The 15490-nt window shown below is 34.6% G+C and overlaps 1 protein-coding gene across 3 annotated transcripts in view; it reads left to right on the plus strand.

Moving 5' to 3' along the window:
• CHM (CHM Rab escort protein) overlaps positions 1-15490 on the plus strand; it is a 246400-nt gene that overhangs the window by 23995 nt on the left and 206915 nt on the right. For all 3 annotated transcript variants that reach the window (XM_081793306.1, XM_081793307.1, XM_081793308.1), the window contains exon 2: positions 7392-7458. In XM_081793306.1, coding sequence (XP_081649432.1) covers positions 7392-7458 — 67 coding nt within the window. The remainder of the gene's footprint in view (positions 1-7391; positions 7459-15490) is intronic.

Raw genomic sequence — 15490 nt, forward strand, 5'->3', positions numbered from 1 at the left:
TAGGAAGAGATGGGAACAGAACCAGTATTTACTGAATGTCAGTGACATGCTAGAAGGCACTGTTTAAGATGTTTTATATTACTTTGTACCTATTCCTCCCTAAATTCCTATGAGATATATTATTAGCCCCATATTATAATTGAAAACATTGTGCTTGTATCTTTGTACTTATATATTTTACAGTGTTTGCAGTGTAATGCTTTGTAATTTGACCCTGATTTAGGTTATCTGTTTCTAACTCATGTCTGGCTTTTCCTTATGGGAGAGACTATATAATTCATTATAAGCTTATATAGGTTTTGTAAAAAGGCCTCACAGAATGTTGTGTGAATTTGAGTAATGATTAAAAAATAGTTCACTTTTTATGGTGCCAAGTGTTAAAAAAGGTTTTATTTTTAAATTGGCCAAGGTTTTAAATGCTATTAAAATTGAACTTATAAGTATGAATTTAAACAAAACAAGCAGTTATTTTACTTTTTTTGTTAAAGTATCAATAAGACCAAAAAGTTTAAATGTATTAACTTTTCCTAAACAATAATTAAGAAAACCTGAAACTTAAAAGTCCAAATTTTAAAAATGTTTATTTATTTATTTTGAAGGAGGGTGTGGCAGAGAGAGAGAGAGAATCCCAGGCAGGCTTCCGCTGTTAGCTCAGATCCCGATGCAGGGCTCAATCCCATGAACCTTGAGATCATGACCTGAGCTGAAATCAGAAGTAGGATACTCAACCACCCAGGTGCCCCAAGCTCCAATTTTATACACGTTTATCCTTCATGCTATTACCAGAGGTGTTTTTTGTTGTTGTTGTTTGTTTTTTTGTTTTTCTGAACTACTAATTTGACCATGCTGTTCTTCTGACTAAAATCCTTTCAAGATTCCCTGCTGCTTACAGGTTTCAAGTTCAGACTCCACAGTTTGGCTCCAACCACTCTTTTTTGAATATCACCTTTTGGTTCTCTCTTTCTTTACCCTTTACCAGGAATACTCCCTCCTACTTTCCTTTTTTCTTTCACTTTTTCCTTGTTTACTCTTCAGTGGGATTCCGGATCCTGAAAGATAGCTAGTGTCCCCTGCTCTTTGGAGCTTTCAGTGACCCTCTTCTACAGAGGAAATGCATCTTTCCATTGTGTTCCTATAATAGTTTTAATTATATTTATTATTTTAATCCCTTTAAGTCCTTATTCTTTTTTTAAGATCCAGAACTTTTTTTTAAGTTTATTTTTTGGGGGGAGGGGCAGAAAGAGAGGGGGAGAGGGAATTCCAAGCAGCCTCTGCACTTTGAGTGCAGAGCCCAATGCAGATCTTGAACTCACAAACCATGACATCATGACTTGAGCCGAAGTCAGACACTTAACTGACATCATGACTTGAGCTGAAGTCAGACGCTTAACTAATTGAGCCACCTGGCCCCCCTAAATTCTTATTCTTTAGACTGAGCTCTTCTAGGCTCAGAATTGTATTTATCTTACCTTTTTTCCTCATCACTTGTCAAAGTCTGCTTCATCCCTCTATTTTCCCTTTCCCCATTTTGTCTTTCTCCTTTTCTTTCCTTTAACAAATATAGAGAACCTACTACATACTTCCTCTGTTCAAGGAACTCTGTTTATTGAATGGGTGGGAAAAAATACGAAATCTAGGAAGATATTACTAACTGTATTAGTCTTTTATTTTAATCATTTGAAGCATGAAGATAATAGGTCCTTGCCTTTAATGTAGAGCCAGCCTATCAGTTTCATAAACTAGTGGGAGATGTCTGGATAGAAGTATTAACGGGAAACATAAATGATAGTTCTTTTGGTAATGTATAATTTGAACTCAGATCATGTTCAATATTGAAATCTGTCCTTGGCTTTCCTTTGTCTGCCAGAGGCGTGACTTCTGACTGTTGATTGCAGCCATGGATTAACCACATGCTTTTTTGCCTATGCTACTTTGGGCCAAATAGAGGAGAGTAATTTTGCTTGATCTCAGAGTGGTACTTCGATGAAAATTTATTGCTCTTAAAATACCTTACTGAAGAATAACAAAAGTAGATCGTTTTTATAGAACAAGTACCCTCTACTAACAATTTAATGGTCCTATGAGGTAAATGGTGGCATTCCCATTGATGGATGAAGAAACAAAAGCTCAGAGATGGCAAGTGACTTGTCTGAGGTCACACAGCTAACAAAGCAGCAAAGTTAAGATTCAAGCATAGGTCTGCCTGATTGAGACCATGCCCATTTCTTTATGCTGCTGTCCTTCTCTTGAATCCTCATTCTCAGACTCATGTCCAATTGAAGAGAGTGTATTTACCATGGTATTTGGAATTTGAGATATCAAATTACCGAATTACTTGATTTTTGGCAAGTTATTTAATGTTTCTCATCCCATTTTGTCACATGGATAATAATGCCTGCCTCCCAGGACTATAATGAGGAATATGTGAGGTGATGTATGTGAAAAGATATTGTGAACCATAAAGCCCTATACTAATGCTTGGTTGTATATTATTAATGCTGTCTTTTTACATGCTTTAACATACTGATTTTGCTTCCCGAATATTTCCTGTTGTCCTTTTTAACTAAGATGCTTGGCAGCAACTTTTAAAGCACAATAGTGACTGCATTTCATTAGTAACAAAAGTTATTTCGTTAGGTGTAAAAAGTTCAGATAGTTTTAAGATAAAAGACAGAAAAATCGCAGGTTTAACTGAAGAACTAAGGGTGCTTAATTATTTAAACTTCTTTTTCTTAGTTCCTTCTATACCACACATTTTTACTATGTTTTCTCTTTGAATTTTTTTTTTAATGTTTATTTATTTTTTGAGAGACAGAGAGAGACAGAGCATGAGCAGGGGAGGGGCAGAAAGAGTGGGAGTCACAGAATCCGAAGCAGGCTCCAGGCTCTGAGCTGTCAGCACAGAGCCCAACGTGGAGCTCAGACCCACTAACTGTGAGATTGTGACCTGGGCCAAAGTCGGACGCTTAACTGATTGAGCCACCCAGGCGCCCCATCTTTTTCTTTGAATTATTATCCAAAGTTAAGGTTGAAAGTTTATGTTGGGCTTATTTCCAGTAATTTATATTTAATGGCTACCTTTAGTACTTTTGGTCAGAACTTTGTTTTTGAACCAAACACTATATGCCTACAGTCGTCACCACTGGAAAACTTTAGTTCTTCTGTGAATGCAGCTGGAGCTTGTGTTTAATGTGGTTTTTAACTAGATTGTGTCAATTGCTTCCATATGCATATTGCTTTTTACATAAAAAGGATAACTGTTCTCTTTTCTTGAAATCCTTGGTGCTTAGTGTGTAGTTTAAACCCTTGCCAAAAAAAAAAATAATAATATGTGCTTCATTGTAGTGAGTCAGTGGTAGTATTTACAGAATTCCATTAAACTTTCAAAACATGCTTTGTCTGACTGATATAAATGACTCTTAATAGCTTCTGAAATGGTAGATCTTACGATAAAAAGTTATGGAACAGTCTTTTTTTTTAATTTAAATGCTTTTATTTTTTTTATTTTTTTAAATTTATAACCAAATTAGTTAGCATATAGTGCAACAATGATTTCAAGAGTAGATTCCTTAGTGCCCCTTACCCATGTAGTCCATCCCCCCTTCCACAACCCCTCCTGTAATCCTCAGTTTGTTCTCCATATTTATGAGTCTCTTCTGTTTTGTCCCCCTCCCTGTTTTTGTATTATTTTTATTTCCCTTCCCTTATGTTCATCTGTTTTGTCTCTTAAAGTCCTCATATGAGTGAAGTCATATGATTTTTGTCCCTCTCTGACTAATTTCACTTAGCATAATACCCTTTAGTTCCATCCACGTAGTTGCAAATGGCAAGATTTCATTCTTTTTGATTGCCGAGTAATACTCTATTGCATATATGTACCACATCTTCTTTATTCATTCATCCATCAAAGGACATTTAGGCTTTCCATACTTTGGCTATTGTTGATAGTGCTGTTATAAACGGGGGTGCATGTGTCGCTTCGAAACAGCACACCTGTATCCTGTGGGTAAATTCCTAGTTGTGCAATTGCTGGGTTGTAGGGTAGTTCTATTTTTAGTTTTTTGAGGAACATCCATACTGTTTTCCAGAGTGGCTGCACCAGCTTGAATTCCCACCAACAATGCAAAAGAGATCCTCTTTCTCTGCATCCTCACCAACATCTGTTGTTGCCTGAGTTGTTAATGTTAGCCATTCTGACAGGTGTAAGGTGGTATCTCATGGTGGTTATGATTTGTATTTCCCTGATGATTAGGTGATGTTGAGCAGTTTTTCATGTGTTGGTTGGCCATCTGGATGTCTTCTTCAGAGAAATGTCAATTCATGTCTTTTGCCCATGTCTTCACCGGATTATTTGATTTTTGGGTATTGAGTTTGATAAGTTCTTTGTAGATTTTGGATACTAACCCTTTATCTGATGTGTCATTTGCAAATATCTTCTCCCATTCCATCGTTTGCCTTTTAATTTTGCCGATTGTTTCCTTGGCTGTGCAGAAGCTTTTTATTTTGATGAGGTCCCAGTAGCTCATTTTTGCTTTTGTTTCCCTTGCCTCCGGAGACGTGTTGAGTAAGAAGTTGCTGCCAGCAAGATCAGAGACGTTTTTGCCTGCTTTCTGCTCGAGGATTTTGATGGCTTCCTGCCTTACATTGAGGTCTTTCATCCATTTTGAGTTTATTTTCGTGTATGGTGTAAGAAAGTGGTCCAGGTTGATTCTTCTGCATGTTGCTGTCCAGTTTTCCCAGCACCACTTGCTGAAAAGACTGTCTTTATTCCATTGGATATTCTTTCCTGCTTTGTCAAAGATTAGTTGGCCATACGTTTGTGGGTCCATTTCTGGGTTCTCTATTCTGTTCCATTGACCTCAGTGTCTGTTCTTGTGCCAGTACCATTGTGACCAGTGTCTTGATGGTTATAGCTTTGTAGTATAGTTTGAAGTCTGGGATTGTGGTGCATCCCGCTTTGGTTTTCTTTTTCGAGATCACTTTGGGTATTTGGGGTGTTTTCTGGGGAATAGTCTTGAATGTACAATGTAGGGTATTAACTAGCCTATCCAGGTGAACATCTGAAATTGTTTTGTGATGAAATCATTCTTTGGTAATTTGTGATTTTTTTTTGTTGTTGTTGTTGTTAGTACTTGTAGTAGTAATATATATTTCCTTACATGATAACCAATTTTATATTGTGGCTTACTCTGATTCTAAAACACTAGTGGTGTTTTCAAACTGCTGTATTAACCAGAAAGTGAGATAATGTATCTTGTAAATGGTCTCTTTTTAAAAATAGTATTTTCTGGGGGTTCCTAGGTGGTTCAGTCGGTGGAGAGTCCGACTTTGGCTCAAGTCATGATCTCATGGTTCGTGGGTTTGAGCCCTGCATCGGGCTCTGTACTGACAGCTGGGAGCCTGGAGGCTGTTTCCGATTCTGTTTCTCCCTCTCTGTCTGCCCCTCCCCTGCTCACATTCTGTCTCTCTCTCAAAAATAAATATAAACGTTAAAAAATTAAAAAATAGTATTTTCTTATTCATCATTCATTCATTTAGACAACAGTTGACATGCAGTGTTTTATTATTTTCATTTGTACAATGTAGCGATTCAACTTCTCTATACATTATGCCATGCTTACCACAAATGCAGCTACCGTCTGTCATCATGCATTGCTATTAAAATACCATTGATTATATTCTTTACACTGTACTTTTATTCCTGTGACTTATTTCATAACTGGAAGTCTGTGTCTTCTGTTCCCTTTCACACATTTTGCCCGTGCCACCACTCGTCTCCCCTCTGGCAACCATCACTTTGTTCTTTGTATTTATAAGTTTGATTCTGCTTTTGTTTGTTTATTCATTTGTTTTTTAGATTCTGCATATAAATTAGATCATGTTGTATTTCTTTCTCTGTCTCATGGATTTAATTTAGTATAATACCCTCTAGGTTCATCTATGTTGTCGCAAATGGCATGATGTCATCCTTTTTTATGGCTAACATTCCATTACACATACACACACACACACACACACACACATGCACACACACAACAACACAAATTCTTTTTCCATTCATCTGTCTGTGGGCACTTGGATTGCTTCCATATCTTGGTTATTGTAAACAATGCAGCAATAAACATAGTGGTGCATATATCTTTTGGAAATAGTGTTTTCATTTTCTTTGGGTAAATACCTGATACCGGAATTACTGGATCATATGGTATTTCTAATTTTAATTTTTTGAGGAACCTCCATACTGTTTTACACTGGGCACATCAGTTTGCATCCCCACCAACAGTTCACAATGGTTCTTTTATCTCCATATCCTCAACAACTCACTACTTGTCTTTTTGTATTTGGCCATTCTGGCAAGTATATGATATCTCATTGTGGTTTTGACTTGCATTTCCCTGATGATCAGTGATGTTGAGCATCTTTTCATGTGTTTTTTGGCCATCTGTATGTATTCTTTGGAAAAATATCTATTCAGGCCCTTTGTCCATTTTAAACTGGATTATTTATTTATATAGGTGTTTAATTGTATAAATTCTTTATATATTGTGGATATTAACCCTTTATTGGATATGTCATTTGCAAACATTTCCCATTCAGTAGGTTACTTTAGTTTTGTTGACAGTTTCCTTTGCGGAGCACGAGCTTTTTATTTTTATGTAGTTTTGGTAGTTTATTTTTTGTTTTGTTTCCCTTGATTTAGGAGATGTAGAAAAATGCTGGTATGCCAATGTCAAAGAAATTACTGCGTGTATTTTCCTCTAGGAGTTTTATGGTTTCAGGTCTCAATAAAAGCCCTCCTTTTAAACTAGTTAACCTATTACTTAAACTGAAAAATGTATCCTATTCCCCCTCATAGGCACTGTGGCTTTGGAGTTAGATTTGGTTTCAAACTTTAACAATAGAAAAAAATGTTAAAGCATTAGGAAACAAGTTAACATATTTGCACCTCAGTATTTACTTTCTAAAATGTGTATGCCAGTGGTGCTTCTTTCTTGGTATGGTTGAGAAAATGAGAGGAGCTAGTGTGGGAACGTAGCTCCTTTAATAACAAAGTGCTATATTAATAATATTTTGACAATTGCTCATTTATGGAAATTTGCATACAAAAAGAATTTCAGTATAGTACTTGATTTAAAAAAAAAAATCTCTTCCACATAATAAAATTCTTAGTATAAGCAGTATACATTTAGCAAATATCCAATGGTATAATAGTATAAACTTTATCATTTTGAATATAAGGATGAGCCTCTTTTGTTAAACTCCTTTTATGCAGTGATGGCATGCATTGAACTATTTGTATAATATATAGCATATGTTATAAGCTATATTATAAGTGGATATATATATATGTATTTTTACATTATAAGTGATATAGGTGTGTGTTTTCATAGGTTTGCCTGAATCCATCACTGCAGCTGCATGTTCAAGAAGTGGCCAGAGGGTTCTGCATGTTGATTCGTAAGTTTATCAATGGTAGCATTAATACTTCCTAAATATCTCTATACAAAATCACAATAAATACACACGTGTGTGTTCATATGTGTGTATATTATGTATAAACTATTTAAGTTAGACAAATGATTGGAATTGTTTTAGTTTCACCCAAAATACGTGAAATATACAAAATACAAGGTTTACAGTTTACTCTTCGAAGTAGTGATGTTTTTTTTGAGAATTAACCAAATGTAGCATAATTTTTTTCACGAGTGATTTTGTTTTTTAAATGATAAATAATTAATCCAAGAGACTGGGAAATCTCACACTTGCTTTTTTCCATATATAAGCGTGAGGCTGTATACAACCTGTATGTTCTATTTATTTTGGGTTTCATATTTTCTTTGTTTTTGAAGTATATTTCACATACAACATTATCTTAGTTTCCAGTGTATGACATAATGATTGGACCACTTTCATACGTTGGAAAATATCAATACAATAAGCCTAGTCACCATCTGTGACCAAAGTTAAAACATTGCATTTTTTTGTGATAGGAATTTTTAAGATTTATTTTCTTAGTCTTTCAAATTTGCAATATGGCATTATTCAGTATAGTCACCATGCTGTACGTTACATCCTCATGACTTACTTTGTAATTGGAAGTTTGTGCCTCTTTGTCCCCTTAACTTATTTTATATATACCCCCCCAACCTGCAACCCTGTTCTCTGTATCTATAACATTGGTTTTGTTTTGTTTTTCTTTTATAGATTCCACATTTAAGTGAAATCATATGGTGTTTGTCTTTCTCTGACTTACTTCACTTAGCATAATACCCTAAGGTTCTATCGATGTTGTCTCAAATGGCAAGATTTCTTTTTTTTTTTTTTCATGGCTGAGTAGTATTCCTGTGTGTGTGTGTGTGTGTGTGTGTGTGTGTGTGTGTGTGTGTATGTATATATGTATGTATAATCCTTTATCCATTCATCTATCAGTTTATACTTAGGTTTTTTCCTCCATATCTTGGCTATTGTAAATAATGCTATAGTGAACATAGGGGTGCATATAAATTTTTGAATTAGTGTTTTCTTTGGATAAATACCCATAAGTAGAATTACTGGATCATATAGTGGTTCTGTTTTTAATATTTTGAGGAAACTCCATACTGTTCCCCCTAGAGGCTGTACCAATTCACATTTCCCCCAACAGTGCATGAGGATTCCCTATTCTCATCTTTACCAACACTTGTTATTTCTTGATTTAAAATTTTTTTTTTAATTTAAAAATTTTAATTCTGATATAGCTAACAGTGTTACTAGTTTCAGGTGTACAGTATAGTGATTCAACAATCTCTGTATCACTCAGTTCTCATTAAGATAATTGTATTCTTCATCCCCTTCACCTATTTCACCCAACACCTCACCCACCTCCCCTCTGGTGTTTATTCTTTATATTTAATTGTCTCTCTTTTCTTTGTTCATTTGTTTTGTTTCTTAAATTACACATATAAGTGAAAACATATGGTATTTTTCTTTCTCTGTCTGATTTCATATAGCATTATATTCTCTAGATCCATCCATGTTGTTGCAAATGGCAAGATTTCATTCTTTTTTTGGTGGCTAATATTTCTGCGTGTGTGTGTGTGTGTGTGTGTGCGTGTGTGTGTGTGTGTGTGTGTATTCTTTATCCATTTATATATCTATGGTCACTTGGGCTGCTTCCATAGTTTAGCTATTGTAAATAATGCTGCAGTAAACATAAGGGTGCATATATCTTTTTGAATTGGTGTTTTCATATTATTTGGGCAAATATCCACTAGTGGAATCCTGATTATATGGTAATTCTCTTAATTTTTTGTGGAACTTCCATACTATTTTCCACAGTGGTTGCACTGTTTCCATTCAAACCAGCAGTGCACAAGTGTTCCTTTGTCTCTACATCCTTGTCATACTTGTTTCTTGTGTTTTTGATTTTAGTGATTCTGACAGATGTGAGGTGATAAATCATTGTAGTTTTGATTTGCAATTCACTGATGATGAATGATGTTGAGCATCTTTTCATATGTCTGTTGGTCATCTGAATGTCCTCTTTGGAGAGATGTCTGCTCATGTTTTCTGACCATTTTTTAATTGGGTTAATTGTGTTTTTTTGGAGTTGAATTGCATAAGTTCTTTCTATATTTTGGATACTAACCCTTTATTAGATATGTTATTTGCAAATATCTTCTGCCAGTCCATAGATTCCTTTTAGTTTTGTTGATTTTTTTTCCTTTGCTGTGCATAAGCTTTTTGTTTTGATGTAGTCCTAATAGTTTATTTTTGCTTTTGTTTCCTTTGCCTGAGGAGACATATCTAGAAAGATGTTGCTACAACTGATGTCAGAGAAATCACTGCCTGAGCTCTTTCATAGGATTTTTATGGCTTCTGGTCTCCCATTTATGTCTTTAATCCATTTTGAATTTATTTTTGCGTATAATGTAAGAAAATGGCCCAGTTTCATTTTTTGCATGTAGCTATCCTGTTTTCCCAACACCATTTGTTGAAGAGACTGTCTTTTTCCCATTCAATATTCTTTCCTGCTTTGTTGAAGATAATTAACCATATAATCATGAGTTTATTTCTGGGCTCTATTTTCTTCCATTGATCTATGTGTCTGTTATTGTGCCAGTACCATACCATTTTGATCCCTACAGCTTTCAGCGTGTCTTGAAACTGGGATTGTGATACCACCAGTTTTGTTCTTTTTGAAGATTGCTTTTGCTATTCAGAGTCTTTTGTGATTCCATATAAATTTTAGGATTGCTTGGTCTAGTTTGTGAAAGAAGCTGTTGGTATTTTGATAGGGATTGCATCAAATGTATAGATTGCTTTGGGTAGTATGGACATTTTAATGATTATTTGTTCTTCTAGTCCATGATCATGGAATATCTTCCCATTTGTTTGCATCATCATCAATTTCTTTCCTCAATGTTTTATGGTTTTTAGAGTACAGGTCTTTTACCTCCTTGGTTAAGTTTATCACTAGATATTTTATTATTTAAAAAAAAATTTTTAATGTTTATTTATTTTTGACAGAGAGAGACACAGAACATGAGCGGGGGAGGGGCAGAGAGAGAGGGAGACACAGAATCTGAAGCAGGCTCCAGGCTCTGAGCTGTCAGCACAGAGCCCGTTGTGGGGCTGGAACTCACGGACCGCAAGATCATGACGTGAGCCAAAGTCGGATGCTCAACCAACCGAGCCACCCAGGCGCCCCAGTATTTTATTATTTTTGGTGAAAGTGTAAATGGGATTGTTTTTTAATTTCTCTTTCTGCTTTTTCATTATTAGTGTACAATATCAATTGGATCTTTGTATCTTGTGATCTTACTGAATTCATTTATTCTAGTAGTTTTTTGGTAGACTATAGTATTATGTCATTTGCAAAGAGTGAAAGTTTTACTTCTTCCTTATCAATTTGGATGCCTTATATTTATTTTTGTTGTCTAATTGCTGTGGCTAGGACTTCCAGTACTATGTTAAATAAATGTGGTGAGAGTGTACATCCTTGTCTTGTTCCTGATCTTAGGGGGAAAGCTCTCAGTTTTTTCCCCACTGAGGATAATGTCAGCTGTGGGCCTTTTCACATAAGGCCTTTATTATGTTGAGGTATGTTCCTTCTAAACCTACTTTGATGAGGGTTTTCATTGTGAATGTAAGTTGTACTTTGTCAGATGCTTTTTCTGACATTTTTCATCTGTTGAAATGATTGTATGGTTTTTATTACTGCTCTTGTTGATGTGTTGTATCATGTTGATTGTTTTGTAATTATTTTTTTCTTTTGAGATTTTTACTTTATTTATCTTTTAAAACTTTTATTTTTTATTTTTTTAATGTTTATTTATTTTTGAGAGACCAAGAGAGAGTGTGAGCAGGGGAGTGGCAGACAGAGAGGGAGACACAGAATCTGAAGCAGGCTCCAGGCTCTGAGCTGATAGCACAGAGCCTCATGTGGGGCTCGAACTCATGAACCACAAGATCATGACCTGAGCTGAAGTCAGATGCTTAACCAACCGAGACATCCAGGCGCCCCTCTTTTATTAATCTTTTATAGGTATCTTGCTCAATACCAAATTAGTCAATTTATGTGTAGCACTATTAATCAAGTTGTCTCAAAGTGTTCAACCTAGTTTTCATAGAATTAACATTCTTTCTGCTCATAATTCACATAACATAATTACATAATTAAGAATTAGGTACAAACAAAACTGATGATTCATAGGACAGAAGTCATTTGGAGACAAAGGAGTTGTCAGAAGTCTGCTAGCCCCCATTGTCTAGCACATTGTGGCAGGCAACGTTATACTGTATAGAAGGAGTAGGAAGTGCCAGTAATCTTCTTCAATGGATCTTCAGTTAAGAAGTCAATTAAGTGATCTTCTACTTGGACCTAAAATGTTAACAATGGTAATTTCTAGTAAAAGTAATTTTATTTTATATATAAAATGGATTATTTGTGGAATTGTATCTATTAATTTTGCTTAGATGATAATGTATGAATTGAACAAATTTATTTTATCCCAATAATGTTCAGATCCTATAAACTTGTTTTTATTCTTCAAAACTTACTTATATATTTGTCAGTGAATTTATTTAAAATGAGAAAAATATCAGTGACCGACTACTCTTGTTCTCTATGTAAATTATTTTCTACTTTGGATCAGAAATCCTGCCAGACTAGAGATTACTTGGAAAAGAGTCAGGAATGTTGACTCAGAGTTCATCTAGACTGCAATGAAGCCTGCTCTACCTCATAGATTTTTATTGATCAAATTGCTCATTTCTGGCAGACCCAATTCTCTCCTTCCTTTGTCCAGTGATAAATAAATATTGACATTCATACTAAGTCTCCTTTTCTAGATCAAGTGAAAAAAGTACCATTTTTTTAATTCCAGTGTATTCAACATATAGTGTTATATTGGTTTCCGGTATACAATATAATGATTCAATAATTCTATACCTTACTCAGTGCTCATCACATGATAAGTGTACTCTTAATCCCCTTCACCTGTTTCATCCATCCCCCATCTCACCCTCCCTCTGGTAACTGAATGACTTTTTAAATGTATTGTTGTATTTGTTTTAGTAATATTTTCTTGATGATATTGGCATCTATATTCCTCAGAGTTATTAGCCTATAGTTACCTTTTTTTGTGGTGTTTTTATCTGGTTTTGGCTTCAGGATAATGCTGGCCTCATAAAATGAATTTGGAAACTTTCCTTCTTGTATGTTTGGGATAGTTTGAGAAGAGTAGGTATTAAATCTTTAAATGTTTGGTAGAATTTGCCTGTGAAGCCGTCTAATCTTGGACTTTTGTTGGGTATAGGAGTTTTTTGATAACTGATTCAATTTCTTTGCTGGTAATCTGTTCAAATTTTCTGTTTCTTCCTGATTCAGTTTTGGAAGATTACATGTTTCTACATATTTATCCTTCTTCTAGGTTGACCAATGTGTTGGCATATAATTTTTCATAATATTCTCTTATAATTCTCTTAGTATTTCTCTGGTGTTGTTTATTTCTGTTCTTTCATTTCTGATTTTGTTTATTTTAGTCTTTTTCTGATGAATCTAGGTAAATGTTTATCAATTTTGTGATCTTTGCAAAGGACTAGCTCCTGCTTTCATTGATGTGTTCTATTGTATTTTTAGTTTATGTTTTATTTATTTCTGCTCTGATGTTTATTATTTCCTTCCTTCTTCTGGTTTTGGGTTTTGTTTGTTCTTTTTCCAGCTCCTTTAAGTGTAAAGTTAGGTTGTTATTTGAGATTTTGCTTGCTTCCTGAGGTAGGCTTGTACTGCTATAAACTTCCCTCTAGAACAACTTTTGCTGCCTCCCAATGAGTTTAGATTGTTATGTTTTCATTTGTCTCTATTTTTTTTATTTCTTCTTTGGTTTCTTGGTTGATGCATTCATTGTGAAGTAGTATGTTATTTAACCTCCATGTATTTGTGCTCTTTCCAGATTTTTTTTAATGTTGTTTTAGCCACTGAGTTTATTGTAATTTATTATGGCAACTACAGAATTTGACATTAGTATTTATTTTTTTATGGTCACCTGTGCTTCCATTTATTTATTTATTTATTTTTAATTTAAGTCCAAGTTAGTTGACATACAGTGCAATAATTATTTCAGGAGTAGAATTTAGTGATTCATTACTTACATATAATAGCTGGTGCTCATCCCAACAAGTGCTCTCCTTAGTGCCCATCGCCCATTTAGCCCATCCCCAGACCCAGCACCCCTCCAGCTACCCTCAGTTTGTTTTCTGTATTTAAGCGTCTCATTGTTTGTCTCCCTTTCTGTTTTTATCTTATTTTTGCTTCCTTTCATCTATGTTCATCTGTTTTGTTTCTTCATTTCCACTTATGAGTGAAATTATATGATATTTGTCTTTCTCTGACTTATTTCACTTAGCATAATATACTCTCGTTCCATTCACGTTGTTGCAAATGGTGAGATTTCATTCTTTTTGATTGCTGAGTAATATTCCATTGTGTGTGTGTGTGTGTGTGTGTGTGTGTGTGTGTGTGTGTGTGAGAGAGAGAGAGAGAGAGAGAGAGAGAGAGAGAGAATACATCTTTATCCATTCCAAGATTTTTTTCTTGTGGCTGATTTCTATTATTATATTGTAGTCAGAAAAGATGCATGGTATGATTGATTTTTGTTTTCGAATTTGTTGAAAATACATGGTCTGTTCTAGAGAATCTTTCATGTGAACTTGCAAAGAATATATTCTGGTGTTTTAGGATTGTTCTGAATATATCTGTTAGATCCATCTGGTACAGTGTGTTATTTAAAGCTACTCTTTCCCTTTTGATTTTTTGTTTGGATTATCTGTCCATTGATGTAAATGGAGTGTTAAAGTCCCCTACTATTAATTAATTAATTCCTTTATGTTTGTTGTTAGCTGATTTACATATTTGGGTGCTATCATGTTGGGTGCATGAATATTTGTATATAATTTTTATGTTTTCTTGGTGGATTGTTTCCTTTGTGATTATATATATAGTGTCCTTTTTTGTCTCTTGTTCTATTTTGTCTGAGAGAACTACTGCTAGCCCAGCTGTTTTTCCACATCTATTTGCATGATAAATGCATCTCTATCCCTTCACTGTCTATCTGAATGTGTCACTTGATCTGAAATGAGTCTCTTGTAGGGAGCATAAAGATGGGATTTTTTTTTTTTTTTTTTTAATCCATTTTGGCAACCTGTGGCTTTTGATTGGGGTGTTTGGTCCTTTTACATTCAATATAATTATTGATAGATAAGTGTTTATTGCTGTTTTCTTACTCATTTTATGGTTGTTTTTGTAGTTCCTCTCTGTTCCATTCTTCCTTTACTGTCTTCTGTCATGGTTAGTTGGCTTTCTTTAGTAATATACTTGGATTCCTTTTTATTTTTACATATCTATTGCTGGTGTTTTGAGGTTACCATTCTGTTTGTATGTAACATCTTACGCATATAGCAGTCTGTATTAAGTTAATGATTGCTTAAGGTTGAACTCAGTCTTTACTCCTTTACCCCCTAATGTTTTAGGTATATGATGTCATACTTCACATCCTTTTTTTTTGTGTATGTGCATTTCTTGACTGATTTTTCTAGGGATACTTAATTTTATTGCTTTTCTTCTTCCTATTTTCTTACTCCTGCTTATGGTTGGTCTTTTCCACTCAGAGTCTCCTGTAATATTTGTTTTTGGACTGGTTTAGCAGTCATAAATTCCTTTAACTTTTACTTGTCTGGGAAACTATCTCTTTCTATTATGAGTGATAGCCTTGCTGGATAGAGCATTCTTGGCTGTGGGTTTTTTCTTTCAATACCTTGAATGTATCATGCCACTCTTTTAAGGCTTGCCACGTTTCTGCTGAAGAAAATCATCAGATAGTGTTATGGAATTTCCCTTATGTGTAACTGTTTTATTTTGTTGCTTTGAAAATTATCACTACTTTTTGCCAGTTTAATTACTGTATGTCTTGGTGTGGACCTCCTTGAGTTGATTTTCTTGGGGAACCTT

Source organism: Panthera onca, chromosome X, assembly GCF_046562875.1.
Source record: "Panthera onca isolate mPanOnc1 chromosome X, mPanOnc1 haplotype 2, whole genome shotgun sequence".
Classification (NCBI taxonomy): Eukaryota; Metazoa; Chordata; class Mammalia; order Carnivora; family Felidae; genus Panthera; species Panthera onca.